General features: G+C 36.8%; 1 protein-coding gene across 2 annotated transcripts in view; it reads left to right on the top strand.

Annotated features, from left to right (window-relative positions):
- Positions 1–16,218, top strand: part of CNTN3 (contactin 3) — a 348,715-nt gene extending 332,497 nt beyond the window's left edge. Inside the window, exons 21-23 of one of the 2 annotated variants that reach the window (XM_032149509.1) lie at positions 11,411–11,523; positions 12,142–12,310; positions 14,286–16,218. In XM_032149509.1, coding sequence (XP_032005400.1) covers positions 11,411–11,523; positions 12,142–12,310; positions 14,286–14,386 — 383 coding nt within the window. In that variant the 3' untranslated portion in view covers positions 14,387–16,218. The remainder of the gene's footprint in view (positions 1–11,410; positions 11,524–12,141; positions 12,311–14,285) is intronic. The other variant, XM_058437166.1, reaches the window with a different exon arrangement.
- The last annotated feature ends 7,942 nt before the right edge of the window (positions 16,219–24,160 follow it).

The raw sequence follows: 24,160 nt of genomic DNA, 5'->3' as shown, positions 1-24,160 counted from the left end.
CTGCTGACTGTTGCTTTTGCCATACAAAAGCTCTTTAGTTTAATTAAGTTCCAGCTATTTATCTTTGTTTTTATTGCATTTGCTTTTGGGTTCTTGGTCATGAAATTCTTGCCTAAGCTAATGTTTAGAAGCATTTTCCCAATGTTATCTTCTAGAATTTTTGTAGTTTCAGGTATTAGATTTAAGTCCTTAATCTATCTTGAGTTGATTTTTGTATAAGGTGAGAGATGAGAATCCAGTTTCATTCTCCTACATGTGGCTAGCCAATTATACCAGCACCATTTGTTGCAAAGGGGGTCCTTTCCCCACTTTATGTTTTTGTTTCCTTTGTTGGAGATCAGTTGGCTGTAAGTATTTGGGTTTACTTCCGGGTTGTCTATTCTGTTCCATTGGTCTGTGCTCCTGTTTTTGTACCAGTACCATGCTCTTTTGGTGCCTATGGCCTTATAGTATAGTTTGTTCTATACTATACCTCTAGGTTTGTTCTTTTTGCTTAGTCTGGCTTTGTGGGCTCTTTTTTGATTCTGTATGAATTTCAGAATTGTTTTTTATAACCCTTTGAAGAATATGGTGGTATTTTGATGGGATTTGCATTGAATTTGTAGATTGTTTTTGGTAGTATGATCATTTTCACAATATTAATTCTACCCATCCTTGAGCATGGGATGTGTTTCCATTTGTTTGCACCATCTATTATTTCTTGCAGCAGTGTTTTGTAGTTTTCCTTGTAGAGGTCTTTCATCTCCTGGTTAGGTATATTCATAAGTGGTTTTTTTTTTTTTGGCAGCTATTGTAAAAGGGGTTGAGTTTATGAATTGATTCTCTGCTTGGTCACTGTTGGTGTGTAGAAGAGCTACTGATTTGTGTACCTTAATCTTGTATCTGGAAACTTTGCTGAATTATTTTATCAGTTCTAGGAGTTTTCTGGATGATTCTTTAGGATCTTTGAGGTAAACCGTCATATCATCAGCAAACAGTGACAGTTTGACTTCCTCTTTACTGATTTGGATGCCCTTTGTTTCTTTTTCTTGCCTGATTGCTCTGGCTAGGACTTCTAATACTAAGTTGAAGAGGAGTGGTGAGAGTAGGCATCCTTGTCTTTTTCCAGTTCTCAGAGGGAATACTTTCAACTTTTCCTGATTCAATATAATTTGGCTGTGGGTTTGTCATAGATGGCTTTTATTTACATTGGGGTATGTCCCTTGTATGCTGATTTTGCTGAGAGTTTTAATCATAAAGGGATGCTGGATTTTGTTGAATGCTTTTTCTGTATCTACTGAGATGATCGTGTGATTTTTGTTTTTAATTCTGTTTATGTAGTATATCACATTTATTGACTTGTGTATTTTAAAACATCCCTGCATCCCTGATGTGAAACCTACTTGATCATGGTGGGTTATCTTTTTGTTATGTTGTTGGATTCAGTTAGCTAGTATTTTGTTAAGGATTTTAGCATCTATGTTCATCAGGGATATCAGTCTGTAGTTTTCTTGTCTGGTTATGTCTTTTCCTGGTGTTAGTATTAGGGTGATGCTGGCTTCATAGAATGAATTAGGGAGGGTTCACTCTTTATCTTGCTGAATAGTGTAAACAGGATTGTTTCCAATGAATGTCTGGTAGAATTCTGCTGTGAATCCTTCTGCTCCTGAACTTTTTTAGTTGGTAATTTTTTAATTACCATTTCAGTCTCGCTGCTGGTTATTGGTCTGTTCAGGGTATCTAATTCTTCCTAATTTAAGCTAGGAGGGTTGTATCTTTCCAGGAATTTACCCATGTCTTCTAGGTTTTCTAGTTTATGTGAGTAAAGGTATTCCTAGTTGCCTTGAATGATCTTTTGTATTTGTGTGGTGTCAGTTGTAATATCTCCCGTATCATTTCTTAATGAAGTTATTTGGATTTTCTCTCCTTTTCTTTGTTAATCTTGCCAATGGTCTATCAATTTTATCTTTTTGAAGACCCAGATTTTTGTTTCATTAATCTTTTGTGTTTTTCTATTGTTTAAATTTCATTTAGTTCTGCTCTCATTTTGGTTATTTCCTTTCTTCTGCTGAGTTTGGGTTTGGTTTCTTCTTGTTTCTCTAGTTCCTTGAGGTGTGACCTTAGATTGTCAGTTTGTGCTCTTTAAGTCTTTTTTATGTAGGTTTTTAGAGCCATGAACTTTTCTGTTAGCATTGCCTTTGCCGTATCCCAGAGGTTTTGATAGGTTGTGTCAGTATTATTGTTCAGTTCAAATAATTTTTTAATTTCCATCTTGATTTCGTTTTTGACCCAGTGATCACTCAGGAGCAGGTTACTTTTCATGTATTTGCATGGTTTTAAAGGTTCCTTTTGGAGTTGATTTCCAGTTTTATTCCACTGTGGTCTGAGAGAGTGCTTGATATAATTTCAATTTTTTAATTTATTGAAGCTCATTTCATAGCCTATCATTTGGTCTATCTTGGAGAAAGTTCCCTTCACTGTTGAATAGAATGTGTATTCTGTGGTTGTTGGATGGAATGTTCTGTATATATCTGTTAAGTCCATTTGTTCCAAAGTGTAGTTTAAAACCATTGTTTCTTTGTTAACTTTATGTCTGGATGACTGTCTAGTGCTGTCATGGAGTATTGAAGTCCCCCACTATTATTGTGTGGCTGTCTATCTCATTTCTTAGGTCTATTAATAATTGTTTTATAAATTTGAGAGCTGCAGTGTTAGGTGCATATATGTTTAGGATTGTGATATTTTCCTGTTGGACAAGGCCTTTTACCATTATATAATGTCCCTCTTTATCTTTTGTAACTTCAGTTTCATTAAAGTTTGTTTTGTTTGACATCAGTAGCTACTGTTGCTTGCTTTTTGTGTTCATTTGCATGAAATGCCTTTTTCCAGACCCTTTAAGTTTTTATGTGAGTCCCTATGTGTTAGGTGAGTCTCTTGAAGGCAGCAGATAGTTGTTTGGTGAATTCTTACCCATTCTGCAGTTCTGTATCTTTTAAGTGGAGCATTTAGCCCATTTAAATTCATTGTTAGCATTGAGGTGTGAGGAACTATTCCATTCATTGTGCTATTTGTTGCCTGTGTACCTTGGTTTTTGGGTTTTGGTTTTATGTTTTAAATTGTAATTTTGTTTTATAGGTCCTTTGAGATTTATGCTTTAAAGAGGTTCTGTTTTGATGTGTTTCCAGGATTTACTTCAAGATTTAGAGCTCCTTTTAGCAGTTCTTGTAGTGGCAATTTGTCTGAAAAAAGACTGTATATCTTTCTTTTATATGATGGTTAGTTTCGCTGGATACAAAATTATTGGCTGATAATTGTTTTGTTTGAGGAGGCTGAAGATTGGGCCACAATCCCTTCTAGCTTGTAGGGTTTCTGCTGAGAAATGTGATGTTAATCTGATAGGTTTTCATTCATAGGTTATCTGGTGCTTTTGTCTCACAGCTCTTAAGATTCTTTCCTTTCCCTTAATTTTAGATAACCTGATGACAATGTGCCTAGGCAATGGTCTTTTTGTGATGAATTTTCCAGGTGTTGTTTCTGGTTCTTGTATTTGGATATCTAGGTCTCTTGCAAGGCTGGGCAAGTTTTCCTTGATTATCCCCCCAAATATGTTTTCCAAAGTTTTAGATTTCTCTTCTTAGGAATGCCGATTATTCTTAAGTTTGGTTGTTTAACATAATCCCAGACTTCTTGGAGACATTCATATTTTCTTATTCTTTTTTCTTTGTGTTTGTTGGATTGGGTTAAATTGAGGACCTTGTCTTCAAGCTCTGAATTTCTTTCTTCTACTTGTTCAGTTCTATTGCTGAGACTTTCCAGAGCATTTTGCATTTCTATACATGTGTCCAGGGTTTCTGGAAGTTTTAATTTTTTGTATTTATGCTATCTATTCCATTGAATATTTCTTCCTTCTCTTCTTGTTTCATTTTTTGGATTTCCTTGTATTGGGCTTCACTTTTCTCTGGTGCCTCCTTGATTAGCTTAATAACTAACTTCCTGAATTCTTTTTCCAGTAAATCAGGGATTTCTTCTTTGTTTGGATCCATTGCTGGTGAGCTAGTGTGATTTTTGGGGGTTGTTAAAGAGCCTTGTTTTGTCATATTACCAGAGTTGTTTTTCTGGTTCCTTCTCATTTGGGTAGGCTCTGTCAGAGGGAAGGTCTAGGGCTGAAGGCTGTTGTTCAGATTCTTTTGTCCCATAGTGTGTTCTTGATGTAGTACTCTCCCCCCTTTTCCTATGGATGTGGCTTTCTGAGAGCCAAGCTATAGTGATTGTTTATCTTTCTTCTGAGTTTAGTCACCCAGCATATCTGCCAGGCTCGGGCTTGTACTGGGGGTTGTCTGCATAGAGTCCTATGATGTAAACCATCTATGAGTTTCTCAGCCATGGATACCAGCACCTGTTCCAGTGGAGGTGGCAGGGCTGTGAAATGGACTCTGTAAGGCCCTTAGCTTTGGTGGTTTAATGCCCTATATTTTTGCTGGTTGGCCTGCTGCTGGGAGGTGGTGCTTTCCAGAGAGCATCAGCTGTGGTAGTATGGAGAGGAACAGTTGGTGGGCCGGGCCCTAGAAGTCCCAAGAGTATATGCCTTTTGTGTTCAGCTACCAGGGTGGGTAGGGAAGGACCATGAGGTGGGGGCAGGACTAAGTGTGTCTGACCTCAGACTCTCCTTGGGCAGGTCTTGCTGTAGCTACTGTGGGGATGGGGGTGAGGTTCTCAGGTCAATGGAGTTATGTACCTAGGTGGATTATGGCTGCCTCTGCGGAGTCATGCAGGTTGTCAGAGAAGTGAAGGAAAGCCAGCAGTCACAGGCCTCACCCAGCTCCCACGCAATCCAAAGGGCCAGTCTCACTCCCACTGTGCCCCCACTGACAGCAAACAAGTCTGTTTCTAGGCTGTGGGCAGGCAGGGTTGAGAAGTTTCCCCAGGCTACCCACCCCCCAGCTGGGAAAGAAAAGGGATCTAATTCTTCCCCCACCTGTAAAGTCTGCACGCCAGATTCCCTCCCTCCCCCAAGTTCTTGCCAGGAAGCTTCTTAACCAGTTCAAATAGTTACAAAGTTCAGCTGGAGATTTCCTTCTCCTTGTGGTGGTTTCCTCGTGCCTCTGGCCACCCTCCCAAAGGATCCCTGTGATGCCAGGCAGGAGTGGCCTGCTTGGGGACCCAGCGAACTCACAGGGCCTTTCCCGCTGCTTCTTCTACCCCTGTATTTCACTTAGGTCCTAAACTGACTAAGCTCTCAGCTCGAGGTAAGGTCAGAATCTTCTCCCATAAACTAGACCTTCAGTTTCACCAGTGGGGGTATGTGTTTGGGGGTGGAGGACCTCCCTCTCCCACTTCCACAGTTTGAGTGATCACAGTATTTGGGGTGTCTCTTGGGTCTTTCAGGAGCAATCCACTTCCTTCGGAGGGTCTGTGGGTCTTCTCGGGTTTCCTGTTTTATTCCTGCAGTTGTTCTGGAACTAAAATTCACAGTGCAAGCCTCCACACGCTGCTCTGTCCGTCCGAGTCGGAGCTGCAGTCTAGTTCTGCCTCCCATTTGCCATGATCTGTTCCAAGTAGGTGTGTCTTGGGGAAGTGAAAAGGAAATGTGAGTAAGGCAAGCATTGAACGAATGAGTCTGAATATTTCAGAAGGTTTTTATTAAATGACTATTCCTACCTCAAACACAGAATTTGGAAGTTCTACCACTTTTGTATATATGACTTAACTGTATAATTGTCCAGTCTAGGTTTTGGCTCAGGATACACGTTATTGCAAAGTTTCCCAAATTTCACGTGAGCCACCTATTTTGCCATTTTTTCCAACCTTTTCTATTTATATATATCTACTTTTTTTTCTTAAAAATTGACCTTCTATTTTTACTTAAATTTTAAAAAATGGAGACTCGTTTTTTGTCTGAGCAATGGAGAACCAGTATCATTGCCAAAAATAGATGTTAACCAAATAATAAGTTTAATAATAGTACAACGAAAAATAGATCACCCTCCTTTTTAAATACTAGGAATATATTCTTGCCTATAGAAACCTCCAAACCTGCTCCCTCTTTGTTTGTGATGTTAGTATAGAGGGGATATTAAAGACCTACTAGCCCCCAAATCTAACTTTCTCTTCAAGCCATGGGAAGATTACAAGGGAATTTTTCTGCAGGTGACTGAATGCTATTTGTTGGCTTTTCTGCACATCACATCCCCCAGTGCATGTGACCTAATCATGTTTGTATATGACATACCATAAATCACACATATAATGGAATATAAGCCTATTAATGTGCATTCTTCAGATTCAGGAGGGTTTTTTTCCCCACCTATGGGCTTCGGCAAAGTTATTCCTGGTTTTGTAAGCTCTGAAGAAACATAACAATATAATATTGAACTTTACCAGTATTCAAACAGGAAGTTTCTGCTAATATAGAATCAGGAAAAATTCTGACTAAATGTGTAAAACTTATGAACTTCATTTTGTGAGAATTTTGGCACTTTTTTGAAAATCTGCCCCACTTGCCTGTGAATCTTCTAGACCAAGATTGTCCAACCCACAGCCAGAGGGCCACATGTGGCTCAGGACAGCTTTGAATGCAGCCCAACACAAATTCATAAACTTTCTTAAAACATTAAGAGATTATTTTGTGATTTTTTTTAAAGCTCATCAGCTATCGTTAGTGTTAGTGCATTTTATGTGCAGCCCAAAACAATTCCTCTTCTTCCACTGTGGCCCAGGGAAGCCAAAAGATTGGACACCCCTGCTCTAGACAATTGTAAGTGTTCTACTTATAGTTTATAATCTCACATATTTTTATTATGCAAAGGAGAACTTTTGATCAAGGAAATTCCTAGACATCGAAAACCAAAAGTCAAATAAAGACCTTCCCTGGCGTTCTAGGTTGGGTTTCAGATGAATTAAAAAGTAGATGATTTTGTTGTGTTTTAAAACATTGTGTCAATTTCTTTTGATAAGAAATTAGATCCATTTATAATAGTTTTCAGTGATTCCGAAACAACTGTATCTTATTATTGGGGGGGAACGTAATTGGCTTTTGTTTTTGATTATATGATGATTGCACAACTCCACATGTTTAAGCAGCTTAATTACAAATGTTAATAATTATCTCAAATGAATTCCAAGTGCAAAGCATAACTTCTAGCTACTAGTTATAACAACTTTTTATCATGTAAGTCATCTCATTACCATCAGATGGCCAAGAAAAAGAGTTGAGAAACATACTGAGTTTTGTATAATTAATCACAGCAAACATATGTTCTTAAAATTTCATATTTTGAAAGTAAATGCCAGCTTCACCGTTACCACTATGAGACATCACCATTGAAAACTCCAGGCAATAATATTCTTTAACAACCTCTACTTTGTATTATATAAAGGCAAACGTTTATTTTAGAAAATTTGGGGAAAAAATCTATAGAGAAAAAATAAAATTCACTCATAATCCTATCACTCAGAAATACCATGATTAATATCATTTGTCTTTCCTTCCAGACTTCTGTTCTATGAAAAGTTTCTCTTATACAGTGGAGGTTATGCTGTGTATTTTGTTACCTATATACTGTATCGTAACTGCCCATGGATGATATTCCATTCTGATGAACGCCACAATTTATTTAACCATTTTCCTGTGGATAGACATGTCTTATATTCCCAGCTTCCCAGTTTCATCTAATCATGGTTATATGGTAGTAATCACTTGTTTTCAGGCAAGTATCTGCAGAGTAAGTAAAATCTATGAAGCCGATGTTGAGGAGTCTGGAAATCAAGTGCACAGAGGATCATGATGGATGCTTAAGGAACAACAATAATAAAAACCTCTTGAGAGAAAGTTATTTCATTATGTAACACTTAAAATTACTGAAATGATTGTGTGTATCCTGTCAATTAGTGTTGTGATACAAATCTAGTGATATGTCATCATTTTACTAGGATGAGTTTTTTACCAGTTTTTTCTAATTTAGCATTCTGCCAACAGTAGAGGTTGACAGGAAAAACCTATAGGATATGAATGTTGACAAATGATTTCCAAAAAATTTCAAAATGTGGACTACTTACCAGTTTAGATCCAGTAAATTTTGGAATTCAATCATCCTATTCTGGGTTGCACTTCCACACAGGTTCAAATACAAAAGTAAAATTAGAAGTCCCAGAAGTTACACTATCAACTATCCCCTGCTCCATTCCTACTTCATTACTTGACTCCATACCTTTAGAAAAGTTCATTGTGTTGCTTCAGAGCTATCTAAACTGCTTGTTAATAGCTATGCCAGATTAGGCTAGTCCAGGCTGAGGCACCTCAAATCCCCAAACCTCAGTGGCCTAAAACTACACTTTTTTTTTCTTCAACTCATACTATATGTTCATCATGAGTGAGATTCAGATCTGATCCATTCTGTGTGCACTCCTGAACCCAGAATAATGGAGGAGCCAATCTCTGGGACATGGCAATCTCATGGCAAAGAGAAAAGAGAGGAAAGCAAACCATACTCCTCAGTGACTTTTATAGCTGCCACTTGGGGGTGGCCTATTTCCCTTTTGCCCACATTCCATTGGTTGAGGCAAGTCCTATGGTGAAGTCCTATATCTGTGGAATGCCAATGAGAAGGAGAATTATGCCCATCTACAGGCAGGGAACCACAAGTCCCATAGCCAACGCCAACATCAGTGAGAGTTAGGCAGAGAAGCATAACCCTCTCAAGGCCCAGAGGACTTAAACAGAGCTGGTTTGAATCCGCATAATACTTCTCACTAGTCGTGTATCTTAGCAAGCTTTTTTAAACCTTTCATTGTAGTAAAGTACACATAACATAAAATTTAACATACTAAACATTTAAAAACATACAGTTCTATAGTGTTAAGTCGTTTACATTTCTGTGCAGTAGATCTCTAGAACACTTTTCATCTTGCAGACCTGGAACTTTGTACTTACTAAGCAATTCTCCATTTCCCCTTCCACCAGCCTCTGGCAACCAGCATTTTATTTTCTATCTCTATGAATTTTTGACTATTCTGAATATCTCAAATAAGTAGAATTATAAAGTATTTGTCTTTGGGTGTCTGGCTTATTTCACTTAGCATAATGTCCACAAGGTTCATCTATGTTATAGCATGTGTCCAAACTTTATGTTTTTAAGGCTGAATAATATTTCATTATAGGTAAGTACCCCATTTTGTTCATCCACCCATCTTTTGAATAATGCTGTCATGAACATGCTTATACAATCTTTTTAAATTCTAACTCTCTGGGTCCAGATTACGTATGTACAGAAATGGGCTTTATTACAATGCAATATAATGAGGATTAAGTAAATTATATTAAAGTACATTCTGTAATGCCTAACACATTATAGACGTGTACTAAGTATTAGTTACTAATAATAGCATTTTGAACATGGGTGAAAGTTTATCTGGTCCAAAATTTCCCAAATACTGTTATTCTTACCAGTGGTAGTAAGAGATGATTTTAAGGTAGTTCATGAACATTATAAAAATTTAGAATTTTTATATAAGGCATTAAATTCATTTATTTTAGAGAGTGCCCAAAAATGTAACTAGCACATCAAGCTAATTATTGTGTGAATATTATTGAGATGAAGCTAAAATAGGCATTTAATTTTTCTTAAACCAAGTTTTTTTAAATAGCAAAACATGACAAAAATGAGACAAGACTACCTGACGTTTAGAAAACAGTAATATGATTCAAAAAGAACAAAGTTAAACCCTATTATTTCTTTTTTCTTTTCCTTTTTTTTTTCTTTTTGTTATTTCAAAAAGTATTCATTTCAGGCTGAATTCATTCAGCCCACCTATTTTGTGACTCATACAAAATAAACCCAGTGTTCCATTTGTAGTCATTTCTCCCTGAAGGCTGATGTTGGTATAGGTGATTTAACCAAAATTACTCAAAACTTTCTTTAGCCTCCAAACACACACCTTTTGTTACAATAGACCATGCTGTGGTATAGCTCAGCTGCATCAAACCAAACCTGTCCCTTTATAGTGCTGTCAGGCCACAGGGAATCACTGGCTTTGGGAAAATGTCCTAAAAATTGTACATTCATATTATTTGAGTAGCCAGAACATGGTCATTAGTATTTCAACCCTAAGCAGCTGCTATAATTTTGTTGTTGTTGTTAGCAGAGCATTGCAGCTCAGACAATCTTAGCTGACCTAAACTCATTGTGAATACTCACATCACAGAATTTTAAAGGCAACATAGAATAGTGTTAAAAGAGACAAAAAGCAAAAGAAATCCACAGGGAATACAATCTTGTTTGGTGTCATTAGACTCATAAATGTATTTGAGTTCTTCCTATCTGTAAGTTCAGCTGTATTTCCCCTATGGCATGAGTCAATGATGTTTAGAAATTTCTCTGGATAGCCAATGTTTTATATCATTCTTCCATTACAAATTCAGTTAGCCAAATCACATTCTGTGGTTAAATCTACAAATACAACATATTTCAACACTGAGGGCAATTGTGATGCTGTTGTTGAATGAATAATATTATGTTTGTTGTTGTTATTGACAAGAAACTGGTTTTTCCAGTGCCCTATCTGTGTTGCTATTGACAAATGCTATCGGCCATCCCTCAACACCCTCACCCCTTAGCATTAGTTTACAGTCCAGCGTTCATGAAAAGGAACTAAATTGTGAATCTAAGTTTAGAAACCACAGAGAGTTTCATTAATCCTCTAATGGAATCCTCATTAACTTTTTAGCGTTTTGCCTTATTTTTCTCAAAAATTGAGTTAAGCCTGGAAAACGAAGACTTTAAAATATAGACTCTCTTGCAATTTTTCATGTGTATAGCTATTACTCCATGGGAATAAATCTAAGTAATTCTTATTTTTGATTGCCTCACATTTTGCCCATCTTATCATACAAGGCTGGCTCCAAAATCACGTACACTTCATTTCACACAATTTTAATCCGTCCATTTGGCAATTTCTTCCAGCCTCTGTATGCGTCAAAATAAGTCCCGCCGCCTTCCTTTCTTGGTTTAGGAACAAGCAGCCCTCTAGTGGTAGATAGAGGAATTTCCTTATCCCCCCCTCAATGTGTTTTCAAGGAGATTCAGTAAGTGTGAAATGCTCTAAAGTGTATGATGAGTATGATAAAATGAATTATCTCACACATTAATTGAAATGCCTTTTTTGGGACTTTTATTTTAGATTCAGGGGTACATGTGCAGGTTTGTTACATGAATAAATTACGTGTCACGGGGGTTCGGTGTATGAATGAAATGCCTTTCTAAAAAAAGGAAATTTATATACTCTGTTATTTTTTTCTGATTTCATCCATTACACCAAACATTACCAAAGGCATCCCGTTCTGCTTCCAGTAGCTTCCTATAATAGCCGTCATCTCCTCCGTGTAAAATATCTCTTGTACTTTGATCTGTTTTAATTTCTCATTTTGCATTTCAAGCTCCCAGTCAGCCACCAGGAAATGTTGTTTGGAATGCCACAGACACTAAAGTGTTACTTAATTGGGAGCAAGTTAAAGCCATGGAGAATGAGTCAGAAGTAACAGGATATAAAGTAAGTTTTCTCATTTGCAATGCTTCATTTTCGTAATTTTGGCAGTACTTTTCAAGAGAAGCTAGGTATAAGTGAATTTTTCTATATATTGATATGGTTTCTGTAATCTAATTTTGACAAAGATACCAAGCTTTCCATAAAATGGGTAATTTTTCAAAATAGCTTCTTAAATATGGTTTCAAGTGAAAGAATTCTGCTCAAGTGGGAATCTTGGACACAATGTTTCCAAATTGTGTGTTAGTTTGCTACTATTGATGCTCATCTATATACTACTGCTTAAAAATAAATAAATAAAATATTGGCTCTGCTTCCATGGTCAGGCATTCAAGGTCCATACACTTTGGCCCTGTCTTATCTCTCTAGCCTCATAAATACACAGCCCAGCTGGGCTTTTCCATGGTAGAAGTTCACTCTTCCCAAGCCTCCCTGGTTTTGAGAACCTCATGATTCCGCCATGTGCTAACCTCTAATCAAAGACTTACAATTAGAGTCATGAATGAAACTTACATTCTAGTGGATATAGAACGACAAAATTAGTTAATTTCAGAGAGACAAGTTCTATGAAGGAAACAAAAATGGGCAATATAACAAGTAAGTGTATTTGTTCATGCATTTTAGGTTTTCTATAGGACTAGCAGTCAAAATAACGTACAAGTGCTGAACACAAATAAAACTTCAGCTGAACTTTTGCTGCCCATTAAAGAGGACTACATTATTGAAGTCAAGGCCACAACAGATGGAGGGGATGGGACCAGTAGTGAACAGATCAGGATTCCACGAATAACCAGTAAGTTGGTGAAGCCATTATTTATTGACATCAGTGTTACTATCCCCCATAGTGAGTCAATCAGTGTCCCTCTGTCCATTCTTTCTTTCCAGCAAGGCTTTCATCCAAATGCCAGTAAGGTTTTGGCAGGTGAGACATGGGCAAGTGGAACCCCTCAAGAGTGGTGCAAAATAGGGAGAAAAATATGAGGGCATGAAGAAAAGATGTCTAAAAATATTTAGCAAAACTTCATTAATTTGATTTTTTTTCCTCATTCTGAGTTTTACTTAAATTTGCCTTTGGATCTCCTATAAAAGCAGAATTCCCTAATCATTTCTTTTAGATCTTTAATAGTCTAGTTATTTGCCTCCTACAAATTATAGATAAATCTTACAAATTCTTTAAATAGAATAATTAACATTGTCAAAGTCCTAAACCACTTACCTGTGCCAAACTAAAAGACTCCTTAAAAATTCTTCTCCTAGTTTCCAAGGAGGTTCATACTAATTTTTCCTTTCCAAATCCAAGTAAAACCTATTTTACTATAGAAATTATATGTTTAGAGTTGGAAACAGACTTTGGTATGCATATTTTATCAACTGCCAATACTAGAATAAATTTTATCCTCACTTTTAAATCCCAGGTCTGGAGTTTTCTGGCCTCAGTTTAACTATTGTAGGTCCATTTTGACTTCATATGCTATTCTATAGTTCTTAGTGACATAAATGACTTTGTTCCCTGTTTCCATTCATTAGCATGGGCAATCAGGACTAAAACTTTTGTCTTTAATCTTGGAAAACAAAATGGCAGACATTAGTAACTGAAGAGAAAGGGAAATAGAAAACTTGGAGAAATTCTGTCTTTCTGTAAAACCATAAAGGCTGCCATACCTAGACTAAAACAAACAAAGCTACACTAAGAAAACAAGGACTACTTATTGCAGAACTGAGTTCTGCAAAGTAAAAGTCTGCAGAACCCATCTTGGACTACAGAACTCTCTAAAACTCTATGCACTTCAATAGAGCAAAAGTAGAAATTAAATTTAGTTTATTATTGTTGTTAATTTAGGTTTTGAAATAATGAATATGTGCTTCTTGTTCCCTGAATGGTGCCAGGCATAGAGTTAACATTACAATATGGGCAAAGTGGCAATTTTAAAAGAAATATGTTCTAGGCTTTTGCAGGGACAGATGTTATTTTAGCATTTTAGGGCTGCTGAGTCAAGAGTAGCCTTTTCATCTGACATCTGCTGTCTTGCTGAGCTTGCAAGTGACCACACAGGGCCATCTCTATGAAAACGAAGCTTTTATTTATTGCCTTTTAAAAAGATTATGTCTTATATTATGTGTAATAATTTTTCTGGAAATGCATAAAATAGAAACAAGCACAAACTCTTCGAACCCTTGCCCAATGAAGCATTCTTTAATTAAACCATTGAATTATCTCAAAGTTGTTTGTAATCAAGTATAATTGTTTTCAAAATGATTAAGTTGTTTTTCCAATTTCAATTAAAGTTAAAGAATAGTAGATGAACAAAGCCTGGAATCATTTAAGAAAACTTAAACACACTACTATTTTTATAGATACTCTTGGCAACTAGTATATGCTGCACTGGTAAATAAAATGAAGGCTAATGACAACTTGTGGTGCCAGGATAGGTTCATGCAGTGATTCGGTTTTGATAGGAGAGGTATTGCTTTTGCTCTGTGTCTTAGTCCCTTTTGGCTTCTCTAACAAAACTACATAGACAGGTGGCTTATAAACAACAGAAACTTAATTCTCACAGTTCTGGAGGGGAGTCTGAGAAGCCCAAGGTCAAGTTGCTGGCAGATTCAGTGTCACCTCTCAAAGGCCCTCACCTCCTAATACTCTGACATTGAGGGTTAGGATTTCAACAAAGAATTTGGGGGGAACACCACAAATAGCCAGTCTCTAGCACCCTGTGATTACATGTTGGTACAATCCTTATTAATGAGCTGTTCATCAACTTTGACAGGTATGGATGCAAGAGGATCCACTTCAGCCATCTCGAATGTCCACCCTATGTCAAGTTATATGCCTATAGTACTGTTCTTAATTGTATATGCCCTGTGGTGATATTAACTCCATTTTATTATTTACTGGAAAGTTAATTTGGTTACCAAAAAAAGTGCTTTCATGAAATGCAGTGATTATGCATGTTTTTTTCAACTCTTATTTTTAACTTTCTACTTCATTATAGGTAAATATGAATATAATTAAAAAAACAGTAAATCCTTTTAGGGGAATCTGAAATGCCTTAATATTAACTTGATAAACCAAAGGAAATTACATATTACATACTTCAGACTTTTGATATAAATGTTCTTAAGCTATGAGTTTAAGCACTGCCTGTGGATAAAGACTCACACTCTCTCACATGTACACACACACGCATGAGAATTTCTTTTTACACTGAAAAACTCTTTCATTTAATTCAAATGCTGTTTCCCCATTATAATAGCATTATTTGAAAGACTTAACCAGTATCAATTTGAAATGCTGATTCAAGTCCCCAAGGATTAAAAATACATTTTAAAAATTATCTTGTTGGAGAGGAGTGGCATGTGATTCAAAAGAGCATTGTTGGGAAACGCTGCTGTGGTGCTTAGAAGAATGATGTTTGGTTTGGTATACTGCTAAATAGTTGTCAGACTTTACATATCACTTTGCTGTCTGTACCTCTCAATTATTCCTCTATCAAATATGGAGATAATAATACCTATCTGATCAGACTTTGCCCCATGAATTTTTTTTTAAAGATAAAGACGGAAGTATGAAAGTGCTTTTGACACCCCAAATGAAATTGACCCCTGCAAAATATTAGTATGAATTTATTTAATCACATAAAAGTCATGAAGACAAGCCAGATTTTCAAGCTTCATTTTGTTTCATGCAGTTATATTCTAAAATTCAAATGATCACATTTTATTCATTCTCAAAAAAAAAATTTTTTTTAATTAAAAAAGGAATTGTTTCCTTCACAGCTATGAACAAGCTTTCAGGTTTTATTAAAACCTAGAGGAAAAAATCAGGAATGACCTGAATCTCAACCCAAATATTAAACAAAATCCACATAATCCCTCATTTCAATTTCCAATTCCATTAAGGGACCCTCTCTTTTTGGATGGCAGAAATGGGTTTTTAATGAAATCCCACCATCTATCTGAGTGAGTCTGGCAGGCTTTTTAGTTCCTGAGTTAAATTTGTAGTAGAACCAAGGCGATGCTGCTGACTTTGATATGTATGACTCAGTCTTTCAATATGTGATTTTCAAAAAATTGTTGAAGACATGACTTCATAGCAATATATCGAGAATAAATTAAAATCGGCGGATTGAGTATTCAACATTGCAAAATCAATTTTTTACCTCTTTCCTACCAATTTCACATTCTGCAGGAACTTGTTCATATTTTCCAACGATATCAGAATTAGAAAACAGGTCATATAACAAGAAAGATTAAAAATTAGGGAAAATCTGATATCACCATAAAGCACTATTTTACATTTAGAGATTACATTTAAGATAAAGTCATCATACACAAAAACAATAAACATTTATAACTTTCTCTATAAGGTCCGTATATACTGTATATATTGAAACAATCTGAATGACTAGTAGATTTCATATGAGCATTGTTATTTCCACTTTCTGCAATACTTGTATTTTATGCTACATGTAATGAAGTTGGACCTTTTTATTATTTAGTAATTCCTATATGTTCCTATACTTTTCATTTTCAAGATGATTGCTCTATTGTTTCATGTTGATTCTAGCAATATATCTCCATGAGATATGTACTTTGTTTCATATTGAAAAGTATAAAATTTATCTTTCAATTCCTGTGTGTGTATCCTATGGTTATCTGTATGTATTATTTTCTATTCTAATAAAATTTATAACAAGCAAATGCGTGTGCAGTATTGATTGCGGTACGGTCAAAGAAGAATGTCTACAGGGGGAATAGGAGACTACCATAATAGTTATGCTAAGGCTATCATTTCTTAAACTTTTCAGCCGACATTTAACTTTTCCGTCTTTTAACAGGATATTTAAAAATATTTTTATGCCCTACTGACTTAATAAAATCAGCAATTTGAGACAATGACCTGTACATGCTACAGGTATTTCAGCTGTGGGGAGAAATGGAAGAACGGGGAAGCAGAAAATTCACCTAATAGAATTATAGCATCTAATTTTGTCTGACTTTATTTGATTACACATGTCTATTCCCACATTTTTGACAAGTATTTTCTTAAAATTAATATCAACGTATCAAGTTGTTCATAGACTGTCTCATTGGTATCAATGCTAGAGACTCGCTTTTAAATAATCCTTATGATAGATATTATAAATATTTGAAATATTTTAGCAGAAGATGTTTTTAATTATACAGTTTTAAATGTTATTATTGATGTAAGGAGAACGACAGCTAAAATATCAATCATTTTCTTACATGATAATTGAAAGATTTGTTTAAAGGCAGGAAAATTAAGTGGGAAAACTATGTTATAGGGGTTGTGTCTGGGTGTGCATGAGTGTGATTCTAGATTTAAACCCAGTGGTAATGGGTGCATTAGTATACCTTAATGAAGCGGAATGACCCAGAAAATATGCAGAAACAGATGATAGCACTGAAACAGTGGCAATGTCCTCTCTCCTGCAGAAGGCAGGGCTGATTGGCATGGCAAAATCAGAAAGTCAGCTTTGAATCATACTGCCTTCCAAATAACACCTTTGCCCATTTCTGGCCATGTGATCTTATTCAAGTTCCATAGCTTCTCTAAGCCTCAGTTTCTCTATCTGCAGAACGGAGGCCATCCTAGAATTTTCCTCACACAGTGGTCAGATCTCCAGCCAATGCTAAACTCTGTGCTGACGTGTTCTCTTGTGAACTGAAGTGATTGGTGTTACCAATGTCAAGGGCTGAGAGGCAGTAAATGAAATGTGTGCGGATGCCTAGAGCTATCATCTTCCCATCAGTAGGCAAATAGATACAATGGAAGACAGGAGACATCCCCCTGAAGATGTTTTTGCTTTTAAATTTTGAAAGCTCTCTTTATATCTCATTCTGCTGAGAAGAAAACTATGATTCCAGGAGTTCCTAGGAGATAGGGTAAAGCTATTCTGGAATCAGATTATTTTGTCATTGAAATATACCATTGATAATATTAAATAACATATATTTCCATGCCAGACTCTGAGATAAGCACTTTGTGTTTGCTAAATTAATCCTCACAATAATCTCATTAAGGGCGGGGGCAAGTGGCTCACACCTGTAATCCCAGTGCTTTGAGAGGCCGGAGCAGAAGGGTCACTTGACGGGGGGAGTTCAAGACCAGCCTGGGCAACATTGCGAGATCTCATCTCTATAAAAAGTAAAAAATAAAATTAAAAAAATCTCATTAGTTAGGGTCCATTATCAAGCCTGTTTTACAGATGAGGAAACAGGCTTAGGACAATTAAGTAAGTTGCATAAGGACATCCTAGCGAGGTTGTAATGAAATGGGATTCTAACCTACACAGTTTGGCTGCAACCTCTGAGCTCTATGCACAATTAGACTCTTAATCCTGCTTGAAATCAGATTCACCAGATTTAGAGGCTCTGAGTAGGCATCTCGAGTACCAATTTGCAGCGTACTTTGTTCTATTATTTATCATATTTTAAATTGGGGAACAAAAAAATACGTGAATACTCCCTTCAGCTGTTGTAAATTTTGATATTCTCTAATTCGTACACCAAAAGCTATCCAAGCTAAAACTGACTCAGATCCAAAATTCTTTAAATAAATAGTATACAAAAATTTAAATTTTCATTATACATTAAAGAAAAAATTTGAACATATTGTGTGTTGGTTTTCAATAGTTTCATTATTTTCAATGAAAACCAAACAGCTTAATTCAGTGACATAAATAGAATGCAAAATGATTAGGATGTTACATGTTCTTTTCTTCCCAATTAAAATCCCCCCTGCTGTCTCATATTCTCATAATGCTGGCTTTTTTTGTTTAAAATTAATCTTAATTGGGTTCATTTTTTCTGAAGTATTTTACCCTTTTTAAAAATGAAAATTGTGCTGATATTCATTATAATTTGGATACACTTCAGTAAATATTGGAGATAAAATCAAACCACAGCATCAATTACAAAATTAGTAATTAGTAAATTGTACCATTCTTTTGAAAGAAAATATGTAAACAGATTGGGATGTGGTTCATTTAAACTGTTAGGTTTTTCCACTGTTTTTATTTGAATCCAGTGCCCTAATTTAACATGTCTTGCTTTACTTGTAGGTGATAATTACCTCTTGAACTTGCATGGAGAATTAATGCATGCATATTGAATTAAACTTGTAAGTAAATAATGCATCTATTATTTGTCAGTCTTCATTCTTATTCGTTATTCTTACTCCGCCTGCTGAAATTATCTTAGAGCCTGAGAATTCTATTTTGATCCAGAATACTGTGAGGAAGAGCAAGAATGAGGTGCTGTATAATTGGGCATTACCTGGAAAATACAGAGACTAATGATAAGGAGGGCAAATTAGTGGCTTTACTTTGGCATTTGACAGTAGAATGTGACAGACACAAAGCTAATGTAGAATGTATATCTAGACTGGCTAATGAGAAAGTGGAAAATGTCCATTCAGTGTGATGATCGTACTGGCATTTCTGAAGCATCCAGGCAAAATTGGCTTCCCATCCATAGCTAAACTTTAAAGATCGTGCAGTGAAATGTTCACTGGGATCGTAATCCCTGGCACAGTACTCTTATTGTGCAGGACTCATCTTTATGTGCTCAGTACATATTTGTTGAATTAAACCTGTGGATTTGTTGTTTTCTGTCACTGTCTCTTATTTTGTTTGCTTAATTTTTCCTTCTGTGCTGCCTCTAGAAATAATAAGAGATGACGATTAACAGAATAAGAGGCCTTACGAAATTTATTTGAAATGTAGGCCATCTGCATTGAGAAAATTGACAAATTTGTTCCCAGTCATTGATGTGGGTTGAAATCCTAGCCACGCCCCTAAATAATTGTGTGACCTTGGGCAAGCAGGTGAATTCCTCCAAGACATAGAATCTTCATCTCTAAAATGGCACCAATAAAAAGACCTGACCTGGAGGATTGTCATGAGGAATTACATGACCTAATCACAGAAAACTTTTATCATAGCTTGGCTCATAGGTACTCAATAGCATTGTCTAACTTAATAATATTATTGTTATTAGGCTTTAAATTCTGAATCATTGTTTAAGGGTCTATTGTCAAATACACATAATGACAGTATCCATCTGAAAGGATAGTTCATTCATCCAGAGTTTCAGATGAATCACTCATCTTTGGACTAGAGATATGACAATCTCCTTCCCTCAGAGACCTTACATTCTAGTGATAAAGCAGGGGAACAGGGCTAGAGAGAAATTTGGCGGTGAAAAAGGTATATGCCCAGGCCAAGTATGGTGGCTAATGCCTGTAATGCCGGCACTTTGGGAGGCCAAGCAGGCTGATCACTTGAGCTCAGGAGCCCAAGACCAGCCTCGGCAGCATGGCAAAGCCCCATCTCTACAAAAAATACAAAAATTAGCCAGACATGGTGGTGTGCACCTGTGGTCTCAGCTCCTCAGGAGGCTGAGTTGGGAGGATTGCTTGCACCTGGAAGGCAGACGTTTCAGTGAAGCGTGATCACACCGCTGCACTCCAGCCTGGGTGACAGAGTAAAACCCTTTCTCAAAAAATATATATTTGTGTGTGTGCATGTGTGTGTATGTGCGTGTGTGTGTGTATGCCCAAGTAGTTGTAAGGACTAAAGTATGTTTATAGAGCTTTGAGCACAATGCTGGGCACACAAAAGAGCTCCGTCCATACGGGCTGTAACCCTTAGTCTCTCAAAGCAGGACCCAGGTGGCCAATATCTGATGATGTTGCCACAAATAGCCAGCAATCTTATTCAGAAGGACAGTATTTAGCAAAATGTTTGATCACAGATTAAAACCGCTGCTTGTATTTTAGGAATGCTTCTGCCTTTAAGTAAATAAAGCCTTTGTATGATTCGAAGTGTCCCCCGTGTATTATACTAATGGAACTGAAACGAGTCACTTGATCTGGCAAGTCTGGTCTAGGATGCAGACAAGTTGTGAATGCTAGTCTGAAGAACCTGAGGGGCTGAGGAATTTTACAGTCTTGGCACAGAGCAATACATTGAGTAAAAGGAAGTCATGTGAAGTGTCTAATAGGTGCCCCCATTTTGAGAACAGAGTAGTGTTTTCGTGTTCTTACCTGGAGCAGTTTACCTCAAACTGCCAGGGCTACTACCCTTGAGTGACAGACAAGGTCCTGTTGGGATTGGAAGCTCTAAAGGTGATCTTTTTGGCTTCTACTACCATATGAACAAAAGCCATCTCCCTTTAAAAATTAAACACAGTTTGTCTCTGTGCAACCTCTGACCACGCCCTTTCTGTAGGAAAAGCCCATTTCTTCCTTCTGCCACCCCTTTTCTAGAAGAGGAGATGGTAAGAAATGTGAAAAGAATCTGGGCGAGGCAGTGAGGAATAATCTGGTTGCCTCATTCCATCACTCAGAAGATTCATTTCATAGCAATGAACTAATATTAAGAGGGAGAAAGCGATGGATGTGGGTCAAGATTTGAGTCTAAAGAAAAGCCAAAGGGGAAAATAAGTGGAAGTTCTATTCTCCAATGTAATAATGATTGAAAATATTTCACTCATTTTCAATGACATCTTGGCTTCACTGACTTCACTGAAAAGTCATTCGAAGAGAATTTTCTTTAAAGTAACACATCCTCATACTTCTACACATGAGACTCATTAAGTCCTGCAGAGCTCATTCTGTTTATAGCCACCGTGCTGTTTAAAAGGCAGCCAGCAAGGCTACAGGTGTTTCTGATGCTGGATAAGCCCCAGCTGCTAAGGAGAGAAGTTGGAACTCAGAATGCTCCCAAGCAACTGGCAGTGACTTGCTGCAGATGGGAACTTGCCTTGGGGAAGATTTTCCAGATCTGAGCAACATATTGGTAAGGAAATTATGCAGAGCTGTGAGCTCAGCACTCTAGTCTTGATAGTTACACATAAATTGTATTTTAGGAATGATGACAGAGAAGAGTTTGGGAAATGATTAAGATTATGTGCTTTGGGCTGGGCGCAGTGGCTCACGCCTGTAATCCCAGCGCTTTGGGAGGCCGAGGCAGGCGGATCACCTGAGGTCAGGAGTTTGAGACCATCCTGGCTAACATGGTGAAACCCCGTTTCTACTAAAAATACAAAAAATTAGCCCGGCGTGGTGGCACGCGCCTGTAATCTCTGCTACTCGGGAGGCTGAGGCAGGAGAATCGCTTGAATCCGGGAGGCAGAGGTTGCAGTGAGCCAAGATTGTGCCACTGTACTACAGCTTGGGTAACAAAAGTGAAACGCTCTCTCTCTCAAAAAAAAAAAAAAGATTATGTGCTTTGGAATCAGCTAGCAAGTCTTGGCTCTGTCACTCATTTGCTTTGTGCTTTAGAGTAAGTTACTTAACCACTTTAAATTTCTTCCCTCACATATAGAATGTAAGTGAGAAGTACCTGCCTCTATTGTGTGATAATTGCTCTCTCTCTCTCTCTCTCTCTCATATATACACATATATATACTCTCTCATATATATGAATATATGAATATATGAATATATATGAGAGAGTATAATATATATAAATAATATATATAAAGTTATTATGACAGCACCTGGACAAATAAGCCCTCATATTCCATACTTATATTCAATTTTCTTTTCTTTTTTTTTTTTTTTTTGAGATGGAGTCTTGCTCTGTTTTCCAGGCTGGAGTGCAATGGCTCAATCTGGGCTCACTCCAACCTCTACCTCCCAGGTTGAAGCAATTCTGCCTCAGCCTCTCGAGTAGCTGGGATTACAGATGCCCACCACCACACCTGGCTATTTTTTGTATTTTTAACAGAAATGGGTTTTCACCATGTTGGCTAGGCTGGTGTCAACCTCCTGACCTCAAGTGACCTGCCCACCTTGGCCTCCCAAAGTGCTGGGATTACAGGCTGAGCCGCTGCACCCAGCCTTTTATTTGATTTTTGTTTTTCTCTCATTATTCACAATATTGCAGGAATTAGAAGGTTGGTGCCAGATTCTTAATACTTCAAATGCTTTGTGCATCTTATTCTGTATTTTATGTCATTTTCATTTATCCCATTAGTAGACTTGCTTGCTACTCAAGATGAAAACTGACACAGCAAATGCCAGATTGAAGAGATGCCCACAGCTGTTTCTGAGGTTCAAAGGGGAGATCAAAAAGGAGAAACTGCCTTCTTTCCTTTACTCCTCAGGAACAAGTCCCCCAAATAGTCATATATAAATAATGTTAGGGCCATGAGTCCCCAAGCATTCAACTCCAGTTATTCTTCCTTGAGACTCCATGGTATTTATAAAAGAAAAAAAGTGCCTAGGGAAACATTAGACGGTTTTCTCCCTCGTCTGTCATAGCATCTTCAGATCTCAGTGCTTTAGATGTCGTAAAGCCTTTGTAGGTAAAGAGTAAACTTGACTTTTAGATACCCTCACATTTTCATGAGCGAAACATGCATGGCATCTCGGCACAGAGTCAGCCTTATTTATATTTGTGGGGTGTTTTTGAAAATTTGAGCTAGACTCATATGAAAACAGAGTTTGAGCTCAACATTGTGATTTCAAAAGAAAATTTCCTTAATTAAGCATATCGATCTGATCATTTTTCTTTTTCATGGACAAACGTCAGATCCGTTGTCACTTCCTAAACAATTAGTCACTTTCCTACACACAGAAAATCCCAGGAAACTTTTCAGCCATTAAACTAACTGCCTGGAAATAGAAAGTCTTTGAAGTCCTTCCCAGAAGCATGTTTTGAGTCTCTTTTTCTTTTTAAGTGTTTATGCTATTTTTAATTGACAAAAATAACTGTACATATTTATGGGGTACAATGTGATGTTTTGATACATGTATACATTGTGGAATGATTAAATCAGGCTAAGTGATACAGTCATCAGGCCTCACACTTATTATTACTTTGTAATGAGAACATTTAAAATCTACTCTGTTAGCAATTTTGAAATATACAATACACTCACATTAACTCTCTTATAGTCACCATGCTGTACAATAGATCACTAGAACTTAGTCCTCCTGTCTATTGGAACTTTGTGCCCTTTGACTAACACCTCCTCTTTCCTTGGTAGTTTCTTGAGTGTCCAATGTTCTCTAGGCCCAGAGAAGCCCTGTGCACAGTTGCTTGTGATAGATGGGTGACCTTGCTGTCACAGAGGTTTAGAAATGCCAGCTTCTCCTACAGCTTCCTGTATGAGGACATCAAAGGCTATGATCTGGGTACGGCTGCATGGTAGACACTGGAGTATACATGGAAATGCCTTATTCAGAGAATTATCTTTAAGAAAATTTTAGCAGAAGAGTGAGGAATGTGTTATCAGGTATTCTGTCTATATTACAATTTTTTAAACCTTTCTAAGTATCAAAATTAGACCCCTCCCTAGGTATTTTGAGTCAAAGTTTGTCAGGTTGAGGCAAAAGTCTACAGATTTTCAGCTAATGAGTCAGATTTGGTATCCAATGTTCGAAAAAGCAAACAACTGAAAAGTATATAAAACAGGACAAGAATATTTAATAAGAAAAATAACATGTAAAGTAAAATCAGACATCAGGATTAAAATCTATAAAGGAATGAATCTAATGAAAACACTCCTTTTTAGATTTAAGAGTTTAAAAACTGAAATGTACAACAAAATTTGTGCTAAGTAGTATGCAAAGGATATTTAATGCATCATTGTCTGTGAGAGAAAAACT

Source organism: Hylobates moloch, unplaced genomic scaffold, assembly GCF_009828535.3.
Source record: "Hylobates moloch isolate HMO894 unplaced genomic scaffold, HMol_V3 SCAFFOLD_4, whole genome shotgun sequence".
Taxonomy (NCBI): Eukaryota; Metazoa; Chordata; class Mammalia; order Primates; family Hylobatidae; genus Hylobates; species Hylobates moloch.
This window is presented reverse-complemented; position numbering and strand designations above follow the sequence as displayed.